Consider the following 23327-nt stretch of genomic DNA (forward strand, 5'->3'; position numbering starts at 1 on the left):
TTCAGGGTCCATCTGAAGCTCAGAACCGGAGATGATATACCCCAAAACGGATATAACCGGAACTTCAAAAACACACTTGGAGATCTTACCATAAAGCTTATTAGCTCGAAGACGACTTAATACCTCTTTAACATGGGTACGATGATCAGAAAGATTCCTGGAAAAAATCAAAATATCATCAAGATAAACAATAACAAACTGGTAAAGTATATCTCGGAAAATTTCATTCACAAACTCCTGGAACACTGCAGGAGCATTACATAAACCAAAAGGCATGACAAGGTTCTAATAATGGCCATCTCGCATATTAAACGCAGTTTTCCACTCATCACCCTCTTTAACTCTTAAGTAATAAGCTCCTTTTAGAGCAAGTTTAGTAAATAGTTGAGAACCCTTAACTCTATCAAACAATTCCATAATGAGAGGTAAAGGATATTTATTTTTTACCGTAATCTCATTTAGACCTCTAAAGTCGATACATGGACGAAGACCACCATCTTTTTTCTTTACAAAAAGAAGCCCGCTCCAGCAGGAGATGAAGAAGGGCTGATAAACCCCTTTCGTAGGTTATCTCGTACATACTCTTACATGGCTTGAGTCTCAGGAACAGAGAGAGGGTATACTCGACCTTTAGGTGGCATTTTACCAGGGATAAGTTCAATAGGACAATCCCAGGGACAATGCAGTGGGAGTTTGTGCCGCCTGCTCAGAAAAGACATCAGCAAATCATGATAAGGCTGTGGGAGAGAGGGTGGAACATCTACTTTCACTTCAGCCAATCGTACCACAGGAATCAAACAATTTAATTTGCATTTGGGACACCAAGAAAGAATTTGAGAACAAGTCCAATCAATATGAGGGTTATGAAGAGTTAACCATGGTAAACCAAGAACTATATCATACATAGAAATAGGTAATACCAAAAACTCTAAACTTTCTTCATGCAAATCTCCTACCCTCAACTTCACAGACTTTGTTTGATGTGTAACATATCCATTAGAAATTGTAGTCCCATTTACTGCAGAAAGGGAAAAAGAATGGGTTAATTTGACAACAGGAATTTTCAACTTTTGAACCAAAGACAATGAAATAAAATTGCCAGCTGCTCCAGAATCTAGCAATGCAGAAAACTCTTGACATGAAGAACCAAAGTCAGGAATGCTCACAGAAATTAAACAATCTTTTTGGGGGAAACTATAGAAAGCACCCCTAGTTAGACTTCCCCCTCCATCAACTAGGGACGACCGTTTCCCGGCCTTATTGGACATTTAGCCAAAAAATGTTCTGAGGATGCACAATACAAGCACAGATTAGAACACCTTCTAAATTGCTTCTCCACTTCAGACAATTTGGCTTTATTAATTTGCATAGGCTCATCAGATCTACCATGAACAGAGCAAGACTGGGGAAGAGAATTTTTAGAACACTCAGTGCGATTCCTCTGAACCCCTCGTTCTCGCATACGCATGATCAATTTTAATAGTCAATGAAATTAACTTATCCAAACTCTTAGGAAGATCCCGAGTCACCAACTCATCTTTAAGTCTCTCAGAGAGACCATTCCAATATGCTGCTCTTAATGCCTCATTGTTCCACTTAAGTTCTGTGGCTATAGTTTGAAAACGAACCACATACTGACCAACTGGAGCTGCTCCCTGCTTTACTCGTAAAATGTCCACAAATGCAGCCACTGATCTTCCAGGTTCATCAAATATCCTTTAAAAGTAGAAACAAAAGCTTGGTAATTAGACATTAAGGCATCATTTCTCTCCCATGAAGGAGAGGCCCACACAAGAGCAGTACCAGACAATAATGACATAATATAAGCCACTTTGACACGAGGGGTGGTAAAACTCTGAGGTAACAATTCAAAATGAATCTCACATTGGTTGAGAAAACCTCTACATGTTTTGGATTACCATCATAAGAGGTAGGAGTTGGTAGGCGTAAATGAGAAGCAGAAACCCCAGATGTACTTGTTACAGGAATTTTAAGTTTATCAAGTCGTGTGGAAAGATCCTGTAGACACTGTAAAACTTGAACTTGAGTATTTTCCTGTACTTCCAAACGGGCGGTCAAACCCTGCAGCACCTGTACCCCAGTAGCCTGTTCCAGACCCGGATTAATTTTAGGTCTGTGCAAACTGCCACAGCTGCCGACACTTGAGACTCCAGGAGGGAGGCAGGCCTACTAGGCACAATAAACTGGGGTGGTCTTAGGAATGACCTTTTCATGAAACTCAGTAGCACAGGATAAAAGTAAAATAGAATTTATTCACATAAGAATTATAAACAGCAAGGTCTCAACTAAAGTCTCAAACAGCACAGAGGTTCACATATGCAATAATATGTATAGGAGAGAATCCCCAAATATATATAAGCAGTCTTTAGCATATAGGAACTAACGTGGTAGGGAACCCCGAGTCCAGAATGAGGCTAACACCTCAGGATGACATTAATGACCTTTGCCAGGGTAGAACACTGTAGTAATGGAAATCCGGAGCAGAGCGGGCCCTGCACAATAATAATATAGTTCTGGGACAGGACCGAGCCCTGCGGTGCAGTGATAGATGTAGAAAACTTGAGCCTTGTGGAGTAGTGAAGTCGGAGCAGGGTTAAGCCCTGTAAGACGATTAGATTCCAGGACAGGGTTGAGCCTTGCGGCATGGCTAGAGTTCAGAGCGGGGTTGAGCCCTGTGATGCAAAGAGGATTGTAGCGGGGCTGAGCCCCGTGATGCGGAGAAGATTGTAGCGGGGTTAGGCCCCGTGATGCGGAGAGGATTGTAGCGGGGTTGAGCCCCGTGACACGGAGAAGATTGTAGCGGGGTTGAGCCCCGGGATGTGGAGAAGATTGTAGCGAGGTTGAGCCCCGTGATGCGGAGAAAATTGTAGCAGGGTTGGGCCCTGTAGTGTGGATAGGGTTCGGGGCGGGGTTGAGCCCCGTGATGCAGAGATGACACTGTAACGGTGCAGTTGACAACTGTAACAAGGATAAGTTCAATATCCACAGAAACGGAAAGACAACAGGCAAAGTAAATAGTGCAGCAAAATGGTGAAAGTGCAGTGATGGAGCAATCAGCAATACTTAGGCAATAGGAATGTTGGACCCTGTAGTGCAGCGGGCGACTGTTGTATTCCAGATGAACTTCTGATGTCAAAGTCCACAGCAATCCACAGGCACAGCGGGGATCTGGCAGGAGTCCAAGAAAAGACCTGAAAGCAACGTTGCACAGACACTGAGACACAGTTAGTAACAGGCTTTATACTAGAGGTCTGTGATCCATAGAAAGTTTCAGAACATGTGACCCAAATGGAATCAGTTTTGAAATAATGAGCAATCTAGGAATCCCACAACCTGACGACACCTGGGAAACAGATGATCACTTTAACACTCTATCCCCTGAATGAGAAGCATGCCAGCAAGCAGGATAGCGCCTCCAATGACCACAATGGAACTTTGGCAAAAGTAGTCTATTTTTATGTACTGAAATAGTCGCAGTCCTGACCACCTGCAAGTAATAAGAATACTGCTAGGCATATCTGCATCTGTGTGCGGGTCTGCCTCAGTCGCAATTACTTGAACATGCTTTCGCTGTACAATTTTGCAAAACAACAGCTTTTTAATTCTGAGACCTAAAAGTAAAATAAAATCTATATAAAGGCACAATTACCAAAGAACTTAATACACCAACAGGGCCATAGAGAGCCAGTCCGGGGAAGAGGGGCATGGCCACACACCATTAGGGGAGGGGGGAAAAATGTTGTGCCTGGAATGGTTCGCCGAACAAAGAGAGGCTTTGCTGGGTTTCCATTGCCAGCATTGTGGACCATACCTCTTATGCTATCTATAGACGAAGTAAGGTTTTTTCAAAAGCAGCGATAAGCTAAGCTTACTGCTGTTCGCTAAATATAGGATTGCGGTCATACTCAGAAATGAGTGCTATAGGGGTTATGACTCGTTCTTAAATAGCGTAACAGATTCTTAGAGGTTATGCTGCCTGTTGAGTGCAAGGAAACACAGTTGCCTTTGCTTAAAAAAACAAATAAAATGGGAACAGAAAGTGCTCCATGTGATAGTACTAATTATGGTGAACCAAGGCGGTGGCAATGACAATGGCCGCTTTGTGTTGTGTGCCCACTACCCACAGGTCTTGTGCATGTATGCTGGCAGTAACAATGTTCTTTCTAGGAGGCCTATTCATCATCGGGGGCCATAGTCAACTCGCTGCGGGGGATACTAAACAAAAAAAAGCAGCTGTTACCGCGATAGTAGCGCCGCTACAGAAGTAGCTGTGTTACTTACCTGTCCCCATGGCCGGCTACTATACATGCGTGACCTGAGGTCACGCATGCGCAAAGCCGCCGAGGAGTCAGTGAGAAGGTGGCAGAGGGATCTGCAGGATTCCTCTTCGCATCCCTGGAACTCCTTCCCATAAGAATGAGCGGGATTACGAGAACAAGAGCCATCTGAAGATGGCACTTGTTCTCGCAGGCAAACTCCGAAAACTTGCAGTTTTCAGAGTTTGCTGAATATCAGGTGGTCCTATTCCGACCCCTGATGATGAATGGCCCGGTAACCGAAATATGCGTTTCCGCATGGTTACCGGGCCATTTATCAGATGATGAATAGGCCCCTAGCTCTTGCAAGCAAAACAATTTGTGTTTACTACAGGTTTGGTTTTCCATTTTGATCTTGAAGATGGTTTGCTGAGCTGTATAATGTCTCAACTGTTAATACTATTATACTGGTAAAATCTGCAGTGATATAATCTACATATGGCACAATATTATCAGTTTTTCCAAGAATTATCCATTGATTGGCTATGGACGTTCCAGTTATGTTTCTCCACTTTTGTGCTTGCTCATAGCTTGTTACAGACCCAGAGCAGTAGTATGGTGTGTTATATCCAGTGTGCACCTTCTGCTGGAATATAGATATATGAAATACCAGGAAAAAGAGAGAGAATGAATTACAGGGAAAGGGAGAGTAGAGGTGGTTTATTTACATAGGAGACTTCTGGAGGAGGCATTAAATTTAGGGGAGAGGTGCTGGTGGAGGGGGTGGGGGTGGGGCAGTCAGGCCATTTGGCCCATCAGGGATTTCCCCTGTACCAACTTGTATCTTTAGGTGAGTAATGTAGCAGAGCCTCTTTTCTCAGTACCTGCACCTTTATTCATAGTAAAAAAAAAAAAACCTGGGTATACCAATAGTGTTGCTACTGTATCTAGTCAGCCAAGGTGCATAATATTTTGTTGGATTCATCATGTCAACACTGATTAAATGTTGACATGATTAAAATGTCAACAAAACATTCCTGGTGGACTTACTTGGTTTGGCGCTCCAGCGATGTCTTCTGGTGGTTTCAGCGGCACAGTGAGTATGCCTAACCTCTATCCCTTAGCCTCCCCTTGGTGGCTAACTCTAACCTTCCTTCCCGCAGCCCAACCCTTACCTCCCCTCCCACTGCCTAACCCACATCTCCTCCCACAGCCTAACCCTAACCTTCCCTCCCGCAGCCTAACCCTTACATCTCCTCCCACAGCCTAACCCTTACCTCCCTTCCCACAGCTTAACCCTAACCTCTCCTCCCACAGTCTAACCCTAACCTCCCCCCCACAGCCTAATCCTAACCTCCCCTCCCACAGCCTCATCCTAACCTCCCCTCCCATAGCCTAACCCTAACCTCTACCCTCACAGCCTAACCCTAACCTTCCCTCCCACAGCCTAACCCTAACCTTCCCTCCCGCAGCCTAACCCACATCTCCTCCCACAGCCTAACCCTAACCTCTCCTCCCACAGCCTAATCATAACCTCCCCTCCCACAGCCTAACCCTTACCTCCCCTCCCACAGCCTAACCCTTACCTCTCCTCCCACAGCCTAACCCTAACCTCTCCTCCCACAGCCTAACCCTAACCTCTCCTCCCACAGCCTAACCCTAACCTCTCCTCCCACAGCCTAACCCACATCTCCTCCCACAGCCTAATCCACATCTCCTCCCACAGCCTAACCCTAACCTCTCCTCCCACAGCCTAACCCTAACCTCTCCTCCCACAGCCTAACCCTAACCTCTCCTCCCACAGCCTAACCGTAACCTCTCCTCCCACAGCTTAACCCACATCTCCTCCCACAGCCTAACCAACATCTCCTCCCGCAGCCTAACCCTAACCTCTCCTCCCACAGCCTAACCCACATCTCCTCCCGCAGCCTAACCCTAACCTCTCCTCCCACAGCCTAACCCTAACCTCTCCTCCCACAGCCTAACCCACATCTCCTCCCACATCCTAACCCTTACCTTCCCTCCCACAGCCTAACCCCCATCTCCTCCCACAGCCTAGCCCTAACTTTCCCTCTTGCAGCCTAACCCTTACCTTCCCTCCCACAGCCTAACCCTAACCTTCCCTCCCACAGCCTAACCCACATCTCCTCCCACAGCCTAACCCTAACCTTCCCTCCCGCAGCCTAACCCTAACCTCTCCTCCCACAGCCTAGCCCTAACTTTCCCTCTTGCAGCCTAACCCTTACCTTCCCTCCCACAGCCTAACCCACATCTTCTCCTGCATGTGAACATGTTGACATTCTGCACACACCAACATGTTCAATGTTGACATTTTAGGAATGCCAATAACATAGCTGTTGACATTGTAAATGTCGATATTATGAAGACATCCCGTCAGCCCCTCACAGGTGAGAATGTAGTGTGCAGTTCTACACAATTTGTCCAGTTGTAAACCATAATGTGAACAGTTCTAAGAACATCTTCCTTACAGCTACAGAGGTAATAATTCCTATCAATCAGGGGTCAGCACCAGTGGCGTAACTTCATCCCAGGTGCCCGGAGGCAAGATAAATGTTGGTGCCCCCCAAAATTAAAATGTACCCCCCCAGCACCTATGCCAGCCCCAGCTGCGGCCCCCCAAAGCAGTTCCCCCAGTAGTGGTCCCCCAAAGCAGTGCCCCAGTAGTAAGGGCCCCTGTAGTGCCCCCAGTAGTAAGCCCCCAGTAATGCCCCCTGTAGAAAGCCCCCAGTAATGCCCCCTGTAGTAAGCCCCCTGTAATGCCCCCAGTAATGAGCCCCCTGTAGTAAGCCCCTGTAGTAAGCCCCCGTAATGCCCCCTGTAGTGCTCCCAGTTATGCCCCCTGTAGTGAGCCCCCAGTAATGCCCCCTGTAGTGAACCCCCAATAATATCCCCTGTAGTGAGCCACCAGTAATGCCCCCTGTAGTGAGCCCCCTGTAGTGAGCCCCCAGTAATGCCCCCTGTAGTGAGCCCCCAGTAATGAGCCCCCAATAATGCCCCCTGTAGTGAGCCCCCAGTAATGCCCCCAGTAGTGAGCCCCCAGTAATGCCCCCTGTAGTGAGCCCCTAGTAATGAGCACCCAGTAATGCCCCCCTGTAGTGAGCCCCCCCGCGAGCGCACACACATAAAAAAAAAAACAATACTTACCTGAAGCCCCGCTCCACTGCTGCTGCCTTCCGTCCCCGGCGCCGACCAGCGACGCTCCATCTCCATAGCAGTGCCCGGAACGGCCCCGGGGGACAATGGAGCCAGGTGCCCCCCTAAGGGCCGGAGCCCGGCGGCAAATGACTCCATTGTCTCCGGGAGTTCCGCCACTGCTCAGCACACACTCCCCTGACCCCTGATACTCAGCCTGTGATTCAGCTAATAGAGACACTACTGCAGCAGGAATAACAGCCCCTGCTGCACTCTATTTATAGTTGTTAGGCCAGCGTCTTTCCCGTTCCATTAAACCTTTAAGGGCTGGCCTGGGCACAATTAGAATTTGCAGACTCCTCCTCATCTGGTCCTTGTGCTCTGCCTGCTCATAAGTAAGATTTTCTTTCAAAAAATAAATATAAAAAAATTTAAATGGTTGGTGATGGTGGCTGGCAGGCCCCGTAAGAGTTTGTCTACCCTGCCTCTTGGGTAATCCAGCCCTACTCACATTGACAGTTCAAAAACGTTCCAGTGTAGTATTCAGTGTTCATCGCTAGTGTAGTATTCAGAGTTCATCGGGCAGGTGTGTACGAATGGGATCAGTGCTGTTTCCATTACCACAGTATTGTTTTGCCCAATTGAGTTGAGGCTTCAGAATTCCATGATCTCCTGTTCCCCCAGCCCCTGGACAGGACAGGAGAAACATCATCCAAACAGAATTTGCTAATTATTAACCAATACTAGAGTTAAATGAATGTAATATTAGCATGTTATGTGTTTACTAGTCTAGCATGTGTAAACTGTGCTATTTTATGCAATATTGGCCTTATGCAGAGTTGGGAGCAGAGCAAAAAAGGAGCAAATCTGCACCTAGACAAAACCATGGTGCACTGCAGGGGAGTTGCTGGTCTAACTCCTACCTGGCTCTATTCTAAAGTTTGGTGTAAAAACAAAGCTGCCCAGTAATATGTTTGCTACAGTACACGCAAGATCCACCCGTATCCTCCCTGTATGGCAAAAGTTGGGGGGCTGCTCTGCAGTATTTGTATATGTCTGTATAAAAAGAACCTTATATAAAGGTCGCTCACAGAAGTGTCAGGTGACAAGACGTTACCAGAGACAGTGATACAAGCCTGCATCATTGAAACCATATTTTGGGTAGACATTTTCAGAGGCAATTATGTATAGATTTTTAGGAGAGTAATAGGCCTGGTGTCAAATTTTGTGGGGCGGTAAGAATTTGAAGTCCATAGACTCTGTCTTATCTAATAGACTTTATAATAATTTTTTCTTTTTTTTTTTAATGAACTGTAGTATATGCATGGCCTAAGTCTGGGACTGCTGAGGAATCAAAACCAAACATTTCTAACAACATAACTCTAGAAAACAAAGCATCTCAAACTACAGAAGACATCAATCAAAACTTAATTCCTGTACAAGCTGCAAGAAGGCTTTCTCTGCACCAGCCTTTATCAGACCCAAGCTTCCAGCAGCCAGCAGCAGAAAATGGTCCAGGACAGGAAATAGTAGTGTGTAAGGAAAGTGAGAAGTACCAACCACAGGAACAGAACAACTCAGGAGTGGTCGGATCTCTGAAAGAAAGTGCTGATGCCTATTTAAATACTGCTGAGAATAAACTCAATGTGTTATCAACAACACAACCACTTACAACAGAAATCACTGTGGAAAAAGCAACTGCTCTACCAAGCACACCTCCTCTAATGCTAAACAGAATGGAACCAATAATGTCCGACGAGCCGGCTTGTGTAAACACCATTGCATCGCAAGAAATACTCAATAGACAATATTCAAGACCCTGGGGTGTCCTGACCGATACCCAAATGGAAGAAGAGTACCCTCATGAAAGTGTAATTTCTAAACTCCAAAATAATGTGTCTGGGCCTGTTGACAATATTCTTTCCAGTACCTTACAGGTTTTACCTGAAGCAGCCATAACCACAAACGCAGATGCTGCAGGACTGCTGTCAACGGATCTAAAATCGACAATGTTTACACCAAGGCAAAAAGTGAGTTCAAAGTCATACAATAATGATGCAGCAATTATTCCTTCAACTCAGACAACCCAGATATCTGGAGAGACACAATCTGCTGAGATTCCATCTACCCTCTTATATAATGTACAATTAGAGGGGAACAGGCCAATAGATGAAATGCCTGATAAGACTGTATATAACTCTACTCAGGATGTATCTATGGCTCACACTATTAATGCAACCACTGGCATAACCAAGCCTAAAATGTTTTTCTCTGAGCAAGTATCTACCTATATTGGAGCAGAACCAAAAAACAGAATCACTTTTCATCTACCAGAAGATGCCAAAGTCACAACTGAGCTTCCAGTCTCTTCTCAAGATCCTTCTCAGTATACCTCAGTCATAGGGCAGTATGGTCCATTTAATGTGGAGCATGTTCCACAAAATATATTGGATCCTTCACAATCTGGAAGCAAACGTCAGCATCTGTACGAGGAGTTCCCACCTACTGTGCAACAGCAGCCTCCAGCCTTCAGCGTGGTTGAATTTAGGAAGGAGTGTGTTCCCAAAAGATTGTCAAGCCCACTACAAGTCTATGAGAAAAACATTGCAGAGTATTCAAGTGAATGTACAACTCCTGAGTCACCTGAAACTACTGATGAAAAGCATTGGAACATACTGGACAGTCAAAGTAAGAGAGTAGAATGTAATTTTATTAAACATTGATCCTTTATGACATTTAAAATTATGTATAAACTTGAAAAAGACAATGTGAAAAATGTTATTGTGCTTTAAGGGCCCATTCATCATACCTAAAAATTAGATGGAAGTAATTAGGTTTAGAACTCGCATGGAGTTCTACCTAATTACAGAAGGAATTCATCATTCCTCCTCTCCATAACTATCTATTCCGAAAAGCTGTCATTTTTGCGATGACAGCTTTCCGAGAAATAGATAGTTTTCCCTCTCTACACTAACTTACCGCAGCTGTAATCAGTGCTGCGCATGCGCTGTTACATCCGTAAAACCAGCGCATGCGCAGCACTGCCGACAGCTGCGGTAATTCTGTGTCCCCCTCAACCCCCCTTCGCTCACCTCCCCCCAGTCCCTGCACTTACCTGGCCGCTGCAGCCGCCTCCGTCTCCGATGTCTGCTCTGACACGTGTACTCCCAGCAGCCCACAGTACAGTATATAAAAAAATATATATATATATACAGTATTTTTTTCTAAACTTTGTTGTGTTCTGCTGGGAGAACACGTGTCAGACCAGCCACAGGAGCCAGAGGACGGACCAGGGCGCCGGAGGGAGACGCCGGGGGACCTGCACACGCTGACACAGGTAAGTTTTACCTGTTATTCGCCACCTCACAGTGGCGGATAGTAACTCAATCAAATTCTTAAAATACATAATTTTCGGAATTTGATGAATACCATAATTTCCATATCTCCATACTAATGTACTAATGTATGGGGAGTGTGGAATTTAATGCAGGGGGACTTAACCAGAAAATATCAGTGATATCTCCTGTGTTAAGTCTCTTCATGAATACTAAAATAATGTTAATTAAGGAAAATGTCCTTAAAAACTTTATTTTAGTGTTGATGAATAGGCCCCTTTGCCTTTGTTTTTTCAAGAGAGAAAAATATATAGACTGTATTCTTGTAAACATACAGATATAGCTTGGTTTGTCAGAGCTGCCCTATTTGTACTAAGTCTGACTTCGTGTATTTCAGATATGTAAAATAGACTTCTCATTGAGGGGACACCAAATCTATGGCAGAATTGTTTGCACATTTCTAAACTAACAACAAAAATACTGGGGTTCCCTGCGCACTGGTGTACTAGACCAATGGTGTGGGTGTGCTGCTGATAGCAGAGGTAGCCCAACCAATGAATAAATAAGTAGGTTTTATCTATGGCGCTGAGCCCCTCTGTTGTGGTGTGTTCTATGCTGTGGTCTGTCTGGTGTGATGTTAAAAAAACAAGTTGTGGTTGGGTGCAATCAATAAAGCACTTTTTTCATCTGCAACACAACCTGTTTTTTTTTTTCACAAACCCACCGCGCACATCACACCAGACAGAGCACAGCATAGAACACACCACAACAGAGGGGCTGAGGGGCCTATTCATGATGTCAATTACTGGGGTTCCGAACGGACCCCAAAATTAACATTCTGACTCGCCCCGGCTACCTAAGCAATTTATCATTGCTCCGGCACGGTGACAGCTGAAGCAATATCAGCTACCCCCACGAGCGGCCTCACTGCTCCTCGACATCCGGCAGAAGAAGCCGGACAGGGGTGGAGGGATTCAAAAGGATCCCGCATCGCAACCTGGACCTCCTTCCCGTAGCGAAGGAGCAGATTGTGATCCCAGAGCAGGAGTAGCAGTCAAGCTCCGAAAATATAATATTTTCAGAGCTTGATGAATTCTGTCCCCATACTAGTGTATGGGGACAGTGGTTTATTCCACCAGAGGAAAGTAAGTAGGAGATATCTGTGATACTAGTGTATGGGGACAGCGGTCGATTCCGCCAGGGGACGGTAAGTAGGAGATATCTGTGATACTAGTGTATGGGGACAGCGGGCCATTTCGCAAGAGGAAGGTAAGTAGGAGATATCTGTGATACTAGTGTATGGGGACAGCGGTCCATTCCACCAGAGGAAGGTAAGTAGGAGATATCTGTGATACTAGTGTATGGGGACAGCGGGCCATTCCGCAAGAGGAAGGTAAGTAGGAGATATCTGTGATACTAGTGTATGGGGACAGCGGGCTATTCCGCAAGAGGAAGGTAAGTAGGAAATATCTGTGATACTAGTGTATGGGGTCAGCGGGCCATTCCGCAAGAGGATGGTAAGTAGGAGATATCTGTGATACTAGTGTATGGGGACAGCGGGCCATTCCGCGAGAGGAAGGTAAGTAGGAGATATCTGTGATACTAGTGTATGGGGACAGCAGGCCATTCCGCAAAAGGAAGGTAAATAGGAGATATCTGTGATACTAGTGTATGGGGACAGCGGGCCATTCCGCCAGAGGAAGGTAAGTAGGAGATATCTGTTATACTAGTGTATGGGGACAGCAGGCCATTCCGCAAGAGGAAGGTGAGTAGGAGATATCTGTGATACTAGTGTATGGGGACAGCGGGCCATTCTGCAAAAGGAAGGTAAGTAGGAGATATCTGTGATACTAGTGTATGGGGACAGCGGGCCATTCCGCAAGAGGAAGGTAAGTAGGAGATATCTGTGATACTAGTGTATGGGGACAGCGGGCCATTCCGCAAGAGGAAGGTAAGTAGGAGATATCTGTGATACTAGTGTATGGGGACAGCGGGCCATTCCGCAAGAGGAAGGTAAGTAGGAGATATCTGTGATACTAGTGTATGGGGACAGCAGGCCATATCTGTGTTATCTCCTGCTTTACCTCCTTGATGAATGGCCCGATAACTTAATTTTTAGAATTGCAGGTGAAAATGAGCATTTTGATGAATAGGCCCCTAAGTGTGATAGAAAAACCTACCTATCTTTCCAAATGAACAGGTATATTTATCACAGTCCACATTTCAAATGCGGTTGTGATACGATAAATTTGATTAAATTTGCATTGCAAATTTTAATATGTTACATGAATGTATTAAAATTCATATCCCGGGACAGAGCTTACAAGAAAGCTCTGTCCTGGCAAATCCCCTTCCCTGCATTTCTCGTTTATCGCAAATGCGAAAGACTGCACATCCACAGAATGTTACTGAGCATGCGCCGGAATTACAGTGGCCATGTGCAGCAGCAAAGAGCAGAGCCGTTGCTGCATGCAAATGTATTTACATAATGGCAGCAATCAATTATGAAATAAAATGATGGCTGTAAGTATAGTATAAAGGTATTTTAAAACAAAAACAATACTTCTGAAACAACTGCCTCAAGGGATTGAAGCAGCATGGATTGAGAAAACACCCAGAATCTGGCTGAGCAGGGGAGAGAGGGAGAGCCCTTTTATATATTTCAGTGATACTAAAATAATGTGAAAAGGGTGTGAAAACATCAGTTTTCACATTATGTTAGCAAAAAATGTATATGTACATACATGTATATGCCCCCATATCTCCAAAGTAATCTTTTATCAAAAGTTTTCCTCACATGGGGCTCTATTTATTAACATTATTTTTACTAAAATAAAGTGAAAAAGGGTTTTAGTATCACCTAAAGTTACTAAAGGGCAATTGGAGTAGAATTCGTAAAATTCTACTCCAACCCCTAATTATCACTTATTTTTAGTAAGCAGATATCACATTTCCCATAATTGTAATGGGAAATGTGATCCGACCAAAGTTACTAAAAATAAATTGACCACACACTGATACACTGTAAAAAAAAAAAAACTTACCTGAGTCCAGGGACCGAAGATCGGGGCTCCGGTGATGTCTCCCCTCTGGTCAGCTGGTCTCCCAGCCTGCACTGGTGCCCGGTCGTCACCTGACCGGGTCCCAGTGCAGAATGGGATGTCAGCTGACCGGAGCCACGGAGGACATCACCAAAGCACCCATCACTGCAGGTAATTGTAATTAAGGGAGGGGAGTCGCGGGGGGGTACGCAATCATGAGGGGCGGGGCTTAGCACCAGAGGGCGGGGCTTAGCGACCGGTCGGCGCATGCGTCGGCACTTGTCACTGTATTTTTTGCAAAAATACCATGATAAGTGTGCGGAGGGGATTCACAGGGACAGAGCTTTATCGCAAGCTCTGTCCCTGCAAGAGATTTTTAGTAAGTCCCTGTGATATTGCCTGAATTCGCAATGCGAATTCAGTCTGTAATATCACACTACAATCTGCATTCAAAATGCGGATTGTATGATGTTTTCACACCCTTTTCACATCTTTTTTAGTATCGCTGAAATGCATGAATGGTTTTGAAGAAAAATTTTCCTCCATGCCCTAAAATTTACATCATTTTAGAATACACATTGCATTTCCCATACCTGACGATTCTTTCAGATTTACTAAAGGTGCGAGGGTTGTTCAAAAAGTAATGCCTAAATGCTCACAACTCAAATTTTATTATAGATACAGCTTTGAAAATTTGCAGTAAAATTGTAAAATTATACCGGAGATCCCTCCCTTGTTCTCCTGTTCTGCTATGCACAGCAGAGCAGAACCGGTGTCACAGTGAGTGATGAGTGACCTGCAAGGAGGCCGTCCAGCGAGTCACCCATCCCCCACACAACAGATTGGGACGGAACTGGTATGAAATATCGCCGGCCGCCGGCGGTTCGATTCCCGGCAGCGGCAGCCCGACATCAGCAGAGATCCCGGCAGCGGAAGCCCGACAGCGCTGGAAATCCCGATCGTGGATAGGTAAGTATTGTCTAACCTAACCCCCCTAACCCTAACTCTCCTTAGGGGTGCCTAACCCTAACCTCCCCCCTCCAAGTGCCTAACCCTAATCCCCCCTCTAAGTGCCTAACCCTAACCACCCCCTTCCCCGCTGCCTAAACCTAAGTCCCCCGGGGGGTGCCTAACCCTAAGTCCCCCCCTGGGGTGCCTAACCCTAGCCATCCCTCCCCCTAGCCTAACCCTAACCTTCCGGGGGGGTGCCTAACCCTAAGTCCCCCCCGGGAGCCCTAAACCTAACCCTCCCCCCCCGCGGCTGTCTGCTCGCGGCGCCCGGCATCACTACGATCGGGATGCTGGGTGCCGGTCTCCCGGCGTCGGGCAAATGCCGGACGTCTACATCTAGACGCCCGGCATTTCACCCTTGCCGGGATATGACAGTCAGGAAGCCGGCTGCCGGTATTTAGGCAGTCGGCTTCCCGATTGCATACCATTGGGACACCCGGCTACATGAGGAAAGAAAATAATGTTAGTAATAGAAAATTAATTAAAAAAAATAGCTTATCTGCACCCAGTGATCGGTGAGCTCCTTCTGCAACTCGGTTATCTGAGCTACTCCCGGCAGACCTATCAGTTTACCACACAGCTCAGCTGACCGGGTTACAGAAGGAGCTCACCAATTACCAATCCCTGGATGTAGGTAAGCTATTTTTTATTTATCTTCTGTAACAAACATTTATTTGTTTCTGCATACAGCCAGAGACCTATCCAACACATGCTGAATGCTCGTCTCCACACTCTCCACTCTATTACTGGGCATGTGCCGAGTGTGATCCCGCAAGTGAAGGCTTTCACAATAGAACAAGCCTGTAGCAGACACATTGCCGGGACAGAGCTTTCTCGAAAGCTCTGTCCCGGCACCCGAATTTTAATATATTCATGCAACATTTTCAAATTCATAAATTCATATCAAATATTGCGATATGAATTTAGTCTAACGCAGAGGTTCCCAAACGTGGTCCTCAAGGCTCCCCAACAGGTCATGTTTTAGAGGTATCCCTGGTTGAGCACAGGTGGTTAAATCAAACTGACTGAAGCACTAATTAAGTCACCTGTGTTCAACCTGAACTGTTGGGGAGCCTTGAGGAACGCGTTTGGGAATCTCTGGTCTAATGTATCACGTCACAAACACTGATTGTGATAAATATGCCTGATAAAATCAGGTCACTACATTCTTCATTTTTATTGATCTACAATGTGATAAAATAAAATGTATTCATATGTGGAATATAATATTAGCTTAGACATAATGTAATATGTAACACTAAAATAATTTTACATTTTACTTTTAGGTGAGATAAAAACAGTAAACACGTCTTTAATAAATCGACTTGCTGATTTGAACCAACAAAAAACCTTTCTGGAAAAACCTGAACAGAGTAGCAATGTGTTTTTGAGGAATGAGGAATTATCAAGACCAGAGCACCCAGACCAAACCGTGTATACACCATATGCTCAAGGAATAGCACAAGTAATTCGGGAACAAAAGAATGTGGAATCCCAACTTTATTCATGTATGGAACAACCTGTTCAGCCAATAGCAGCCAAAACTCCTACTTATATGGTGGCTGATGAGGCCAAAGAAGTGGTGAATACTACTCCTCACATTAATCAGAATTTACCACAGACACTCGTCTCGTTGCCTGTTACCACAGATGGACGTTCCCACGCTTCTCTGAATCAAATGCTAGATGAGGGCGCCCAAGAGGCTCCAATGTATGTCTCAAGGCCAGAGCACCCAGACCAAACTGTGCGTACACCATATGCTCAAGGAATAGCACAAGTAATTTGGGAACAAAAGAATGTGGAATCCCAACTTTATTCACGTATGGAACAACCTGTTCAGCCAATAGCAGCCAAAACTCCTACTTATATGCTGGCTGATGAGGCCAAAGAAGTGGTGAATACTACTCCTCACATTAATCAGAATTTACCACAGACACTCGTCTCGTTGCCTGTTACCACAGATGGACGTTCCCACGCTTCTCTGAATCAAATGCTAGATGAGGGCGCCCAAGAGGCTCCAATGTATGTCTCAAGACCAGAGCACCCAGACCAAACCGTGCGTACACCATATGCTCAAGGAATAGCACAAGTAATTTGGGAACAAAAGAATGTGGAATCCCAACTTTATTCATGTATGGAACAACCTGTTCAGCCAATAGCAGCCACAACTCCTACTTATATGGTGGCTGATGAGGCCAAAGAAGTGGTGAATACTACTCCTCACATTAATCAGAATTTACCACAGACACTCGTCTCGTTGCCTGTTACCACAGATGGACGTTCCCACACTCCTCTGAATCAAATGCTGGATGAGGGCGCCCAAAAAAAGGCTCCGATGTATGTCTCAGTCATGATTAGAGTTGATGAGTTACAAAGACTGTTTGGCACCCACTCTCTCTATGGTGAGGCAGGATCTGCCCATTACCTTGTGGAAGCTCCTGTTACTAATGCAGCAAATAACACCATGACAGGTCAGCAGAGGGCACATGATACAGATTATGACAGACCATCTGTGGCTGAGAAACTGAATAAACATCTGCTTTAAAAGTACAAACAGAAACCTGGAATTCCAAGGTAAGAATAACTGATAATATGAGGAATAAATAATACAAAAATGGTAGTAGGCTTTTCAAATGCATTAAAATACCTCTAAATTTGGACTTTGATTCAAAATGATTTTAATGTGTATCTGAGAGCATTTATTGATCCTCACCCAATGTCATCTTTACCCAGGAATAAAACTTTCCTTCACTTCCAAGTTTCCACATATAGCCAGCACATGCTGTTAGATGAAGCACATATAGGGACTGCTGCAGAGTGGCAGGGATAGTGGGCTTGATTCAATCGCAACTGCATTCTCTCACGGTCACAGTTGCTAAAATATGCTTCCAAAGCTTAGCCGAGCATAGGGGCGCCCGCTGCTGCCTTCTCATATCCATACGACAACGTGCAACAGCGCAGACATCAGTACCATCGACTCACATCGGGCAGCCATGCTGCATACAGTATGTGGCACGTCTGACCAGCGGCAGACTCGGGAGCTCTCCTGACATGCAGTGAACTCTCGTACCGCGCAGGAGATCACAATATATGCACGTCCATGTAACGGAATTTAAATGGTCAGATACACCTGCGTTCTTCTAACCCCCATCTCCCCATTACCTTCCCCAATTGCTGACTCCCTGTCACTACCTTTGCAAATGGTTCCTCTATACGAACGTAGTCGCAAAACAATTGCTGCACAGTGAGGCGTTGCGTGTTAGGAAACAATCGCTTGCCACCTACAAACTGTCCCTGTCTGTCAATCACTTTGCGAATAAATCCTCACTGTGAGCGGCAACAGTAATGAAACTTGACGCATGTGCAGAGCGACTCATATGTATACGCAGATCACCAATAATGGCTCAACTGGGTAAACATCGGCATAGACTCCATCTCTGAATCAGGCCTATAGAGCTGATATAACTTACCAAAAAGCTCCAGTTTTGATTTATATGTCCAAGGAACATTCTCCCAGAATTATGGTGGCCTGTCAAAATGCATTTCCAGTCTGGCTTTTTTATGGTTTTTAATTTTTTCAAAAATGGATTCCTCTTGGAACTTCTTCCATGGAGCCCACTTGCCCAAAAAGCGTTGGATGGTGCGATCAGACACTGGCGTACTTTGACCTTGGAGATCAACTTGTATCTCTTTGGAAGTTTTCCTTGGCTCTTTTTGTAACATTCTCACTATCCTTCTGTTTAATCTAGGGTCGATTTTCCTCCAGCAGCCGCTTCCAGGGAGGTTGGCTACATTCCCATGGACTTTAAAAACTTCTTAATAATTTTTGCAGCTGTAGTCCCAGGAACGTCATGTGCTTGGAGATAGTCCTTTAGCCTTTTACCTTTAACATGCTTGTGTATCATTTTCTTTCTGATCTCCTCAGACAGCTCTCTCCTTTGCGTTCTCTGGGCCTGATTCAGACCCACTCGCTAGATTCGTTTGCACGCAGCCGTCAGCTGCTTAAAGTATACAATCCCGCGATCGCACGGCAAGACATTAGTAGGCCCTCTATGTCTTAGCGTGCGATCGTTCGCTCTATTTAAGATGCCCACTAGCCAGTCTTGAGTCGCCCAATTTCTCTTCGTAACACACGCCATCTCCAGGAAGTGTATGCAACAATCGGTAACATCGAGTACCATCGGACCCATACGCAGCACTTGCGGCTGACCATACCCTACCGCAAGCACTACGAACGCTACAGTGTGTAACACAGCCAGATGACCTGTACTATGACGCTGCGTGCCCCTGAAAAGACGTTATGACACTCGGGCATGCCTGCGTTTGCACCACCACACCCCCGTTTTCATCGACCTTCCCCTGTCACCACCCACAAAAGGCTCGTCCTGTCACTCATTCTAGCGAGCGAGCTGTTCCTGATCGCAGTGACTGGTTCACGCACACGCTCTGCATCTTTTACGCATGCGCAGATAGCGAAAATCATACAGCTGCGTGCGAACGCAGCCAAGCTAATGTGTCTGAATCGGGCCCTGTGGTCCATGTTCAGTTTGGTGCACACGATAATACCAAACAGCAGAGTCCCTACTTTTCTCCATTTAATTAACCTGAATGACTGATAAGATTGCAGACGTGTAATTCAAAAAAGCAATTAGGGCCTGATTCAGAGCCACTCGTAAGCGGCCGCTCGTTCGCTCCAAGTGATGTTCGCACATGCGTATGGGTTGTAATGCGCATGCGCCAACCAGTCATTGCGGTCGGAAATCGAGTGCTCGCAAAACAGCGAGTGCCTGCTAATTTGAGTGACAGGATGAGGCGTTTGTGGGTGGTAACAGGGGAAGGTGCTTGAAAACGGGGAGTGGAGATCCGAACGCAGGCGTGCCAAATGGTCAAAGCGGGCGTTTTAAGGGTGTGCATAATTAACAAAGCGGCGTCATCGACCACGTCACTTGGTTGTTTCTTAGCCTGAACTGTTCGCATGAAAATCCTACCACAAGCACTGCGAGCAGTTCAGATGCCTTTCGATGTACTCGATTAATCAAATAAATAGCGGAGATGACGTAGGATGCGAGCGGCCAGGGGGCGTCTTTACAAAATAGCGAGCGCATGATTCGTTCGCTCGCTCAGACATAGAGGCGTCAACAAACCGCAAAGAGCGAGCGCTCAATTTAAATAGCCGGTCCCTTTTTCTGAACGAGCGAGCGCAAATAGCGTCCGGCTCTGAATCAGGCCCTTAGTTTGGAATATCACTATAATACAATCATTTATTAGTTTTTCTAAGTGATACCAACAAATCTGTTCTGCCCATTTAGAATTTCTTTGGAGAATAAACAATAATATCTCTTTTCACAGTTTCACCATTTGTCCATGTCTGTATTTTCTCCATTCTGTGGTTTCGTCTTACCAACAACTGAGCTTCTGAACCCTGGGTCTGATTCAGAGCCGCACGCACGATGTGTATGCAAATTGCGTAGGCAGTGCTATCGCACAGCAATGCATTAGCACGCCCAGTATTTCTTAGAGAGCGATCACATAGTGTATGCAGACACCCACCAGCCTGTTTTAAGACGCCCACTAGTGCACGTCATGTCCAGGAAGTGTATGCAATCATCGATACATCGGGTAACATCCGATGCTATCGCATCGCTTGAGGTTGACCATACCCTACTGCGAGCACTTCAGTTTAAAAACAAGCCAGGTGACGTGTATTATGATGCTGTCCTATAATTATGCACACCCCTAACACGTTGTTGAGATGCTCAGGCACGCCTGCGTTTGCACCTCCACTCCCCCGTTTTTAATGGCCAGCCCCTGTTATCAACTACAAACAGCTTCTCCTGTCACTCACTCTGCTGGGCTGTCTTTGTGCAGCGAGCGAGTGCATTGTGAACTTTCGCTAAGGTATGCGCACGCACACAATGCATACACACTGCATACCATTGGCAGCAGCGAGAGTATGCATCTTAGCGAGAGGGTCTGAATGAGCTCCTATGTCTGCATGATTTTATTCATTGAGTTGCTGCCACATTTTTGGCTGATTAGATATTTTATATTAATGAGCAGGTGTATTAAAGTGGCCTCTGATTTTATACATTATGATTTCATTGAATTACAACACTTAATACAGTATTTGTTAAATACAATTTCTTAATATTAAAGGCACAAAATGATTATTTACATTTTTTTGTTGCTACAGATTGGAAGAAACAGGTTTTGGGGCAATGAGTGGCAGAAATAGTAAAAAAAAAAAAAGTAAGATATTTTAGAAATAAAACTCAGTCTGACAGTGATTTTCACAAAGGATTAAAGTGAAAAAAAATATATATTAAGTCCTCAAATATAATGTGTTTGCTTCATTATATAGTGGGTGTGAAATATTTTAGCAGACAACTAACAAAATATTTTCTGTTTTTTTATTTTATTTCAGATTTACACCTCTTCAGGATCTCAGGCCATTTTAGGCAATCTGTACTATCAATAAATGGAATTCAATCCAATTTACTTTTCCTATGTTAAATCAGACTAACAACTTAATATATCAAGATATAGACAAAGTAATGTAACAGATGCTGAATTACATATCCCATGATGCCATGTATGTAATGGTTGTGCTACAAATAGTTACAGCCTGTGATATAAGCTTTACGTTTATACATATAAAGCATGGTTTTATTTGTCTAGCTGGGCATTTCTATATCACTTAAGATCTCTATTAACATACTGTATGTACTTGTTTGTTTCTCTTTTTTTAAGCTCTTTATTGAGCAAATCACAATGAAATAGTACAGTCAAACATTCAAAAATAAATTACAGCACATAATGGACCTCATTCAGACCCGGTCGCAAGCGCTGAGCGCTCGCAACCGGGTTGATGTTTTGGTCCTGCGCACGCACAAGCCCTGGAGCGAGAGAAAAACTCTCTCGCTGCGGAGCTCACTACAAAAGGGCCGGCTGTCGATGTTGATCGACGGCTCGGCCCATTTTGTAGGCGGGGCGGGGGGGGTGGCTACACAAACGGAGGCGTTCCTAACGGAACGCTTGCCGTTTTGTGGGCGGCCGCACTGACATCAGCAGTGATGTCAGTGGGGAGTTTCCTGCTCGATCAGAGCAGGAAGCTCCCTGGGGCTTGCGGTTGCCGAGACCCAACCTTAGGGTCTCGTTGCAAGCCCCAATGGTCGCGATGGTCTTGACCATCGTGACCATCACCCTGGTTGGTCGCTAAGCTGTGGGTGGTAACCCACAGCTTAGCTAGCGACCAGGAGGCCGCACTAAAAAAAAGAAGCGGCCGCCCTCATTCAGAGACAGCAATCGCTTCTAGCGACAGCCTCTGAATGAGGGCCAATATGCTTTTAAAATAAAACTGTAACATTTCAAAATAATAATATAGTGATTAATTTTCTCAGTATAAGAAAATAAAAGTATAGAAGCAAGAAAAATATCTTGCAGCAACGGTGTGGCAAACCGTCGAAGAGTAAAAAAGAGAAAAAGAGAGAGAAAAACCATAAGAAGAACAAGGGAAAATAAGAGGAGAGAAGGGTGGGTAGACTCTAAAGGGTAAATTTACTAAAGTGAGAGTTTTTAGAAGTGAGTTTTAAAAGTGATGTTGCCCATAGCAACCAGTCAGATTCTACTTAACATTTAACTAGCACCTTCTAGAGGATAATAGCTAGAATGTGATTGGTTGCTATTGGCAACATCACTTTTAAATCTCACGTCTAAAAACTCTCACTTTAGTAAATTTACCCCTAAGTACGAAGACTCTCTTTCAATCTATATATAGTAGAAAAGAAAAAAAAATAAATGTTGAATGGAGAGCAAATATTTTGGTATGTCAGCAAGGGGACCATATTTTATCAAAAAATTTTGATGTATTGCTTAGTAAAGCGGTCATGTATTCCATCCTGTATACAGACCAGATACGTGATAATATTGCCTGCATAGGAGAAGGATTAGGGTTTTTCCAATCCGCTGCTACTTGGCAGGTCATAGCAGATACTATGTGTCGGAATAACTTATTCTGATACAGGGCAAATATAAGGGAAGGAGAAAATACTGAGGATCATAGGGAATCGTGGTCTCAAAGAGGCGCGAGAGGAGATCGACAACCTCCTGCCATATACTGGCTAGTTTGGGACAAGTCCACCAGATGTACAAAAAAGTGCCCTCGTCACTACATCCCCTCCAGCATCTATCCGAAGCATCGGGAAACATAACATGAAGCCGCGATGGCACATAGGACCTTATTCAGAGGCGGCCGTACGGTCACGACCATCACCCGAGCGGTCGTTAGAGCTGTGGGTGTAAACCCACAGCCTAACGACCGAAACAGGCGGGCGGTCAGGATGCAAGCGGCCGCCCAGTTTCTGAGCGACCGATTGCATCCTCCGACCGCCTCTGAATGAGGGCCATAATACCATCGATATAGCAATTTGTGAATATTTCCTTAATTTTGACGTAAATAGAACTGGCGGCGGCGTTGTCCCAAATTTCCGTCCAATCCTCAGCATCTATAG

The 23327-nt window shown here is 45.1% G+C and overlaps 1 protein-coding gene across 1 annotated transcript in view; it reads left to right on the forward strand.

The window, feature by feature from the left end:
• LOC148537882 (uncharacterized) overlaps positions 1 to 21258 on the forward strand; it is a 73580-nt gene extending 52322 nt beyond the window's left edge. Inside the window, exons 4-6 of the mRNA XM_088460171.1 lie at positions 8748 to 10077; positions 16102 to 17391; positions 21242 to 21258. Coding sequence (XP_088316297.1) covers positions 8748 to 10077; positions 16102 to 17362 — 2591 coding nt within the window. The 3' untranslated portion in view covers positions 17363 to 17391; positions 21242 to 21258. The remainder of the gene's footprint in view (positions 1 to 8747; positions 10078 to 16101; positions 17392 to 21241) is intronic.
• The last annotated feature ends 2069 nt before the right edge of the window (positions 21259 to 23327 follow it).

Source organism: Taudactylus pleione, unplaced genomic scaffold (genome assembly GCF_031769625.1).
Source record: "Taudactylus pleione unplaced genomic scaffold, aTauple2 ptg000043l, whole genome shotgun sequence".
Classification (NCBI taxonomy): domain Eukaryota; kingdom Metazoa; phylum Chordata; class Amphibia; order Anura; family Myobatrachidae; genus Taudactylus; species Taudactylus pleione.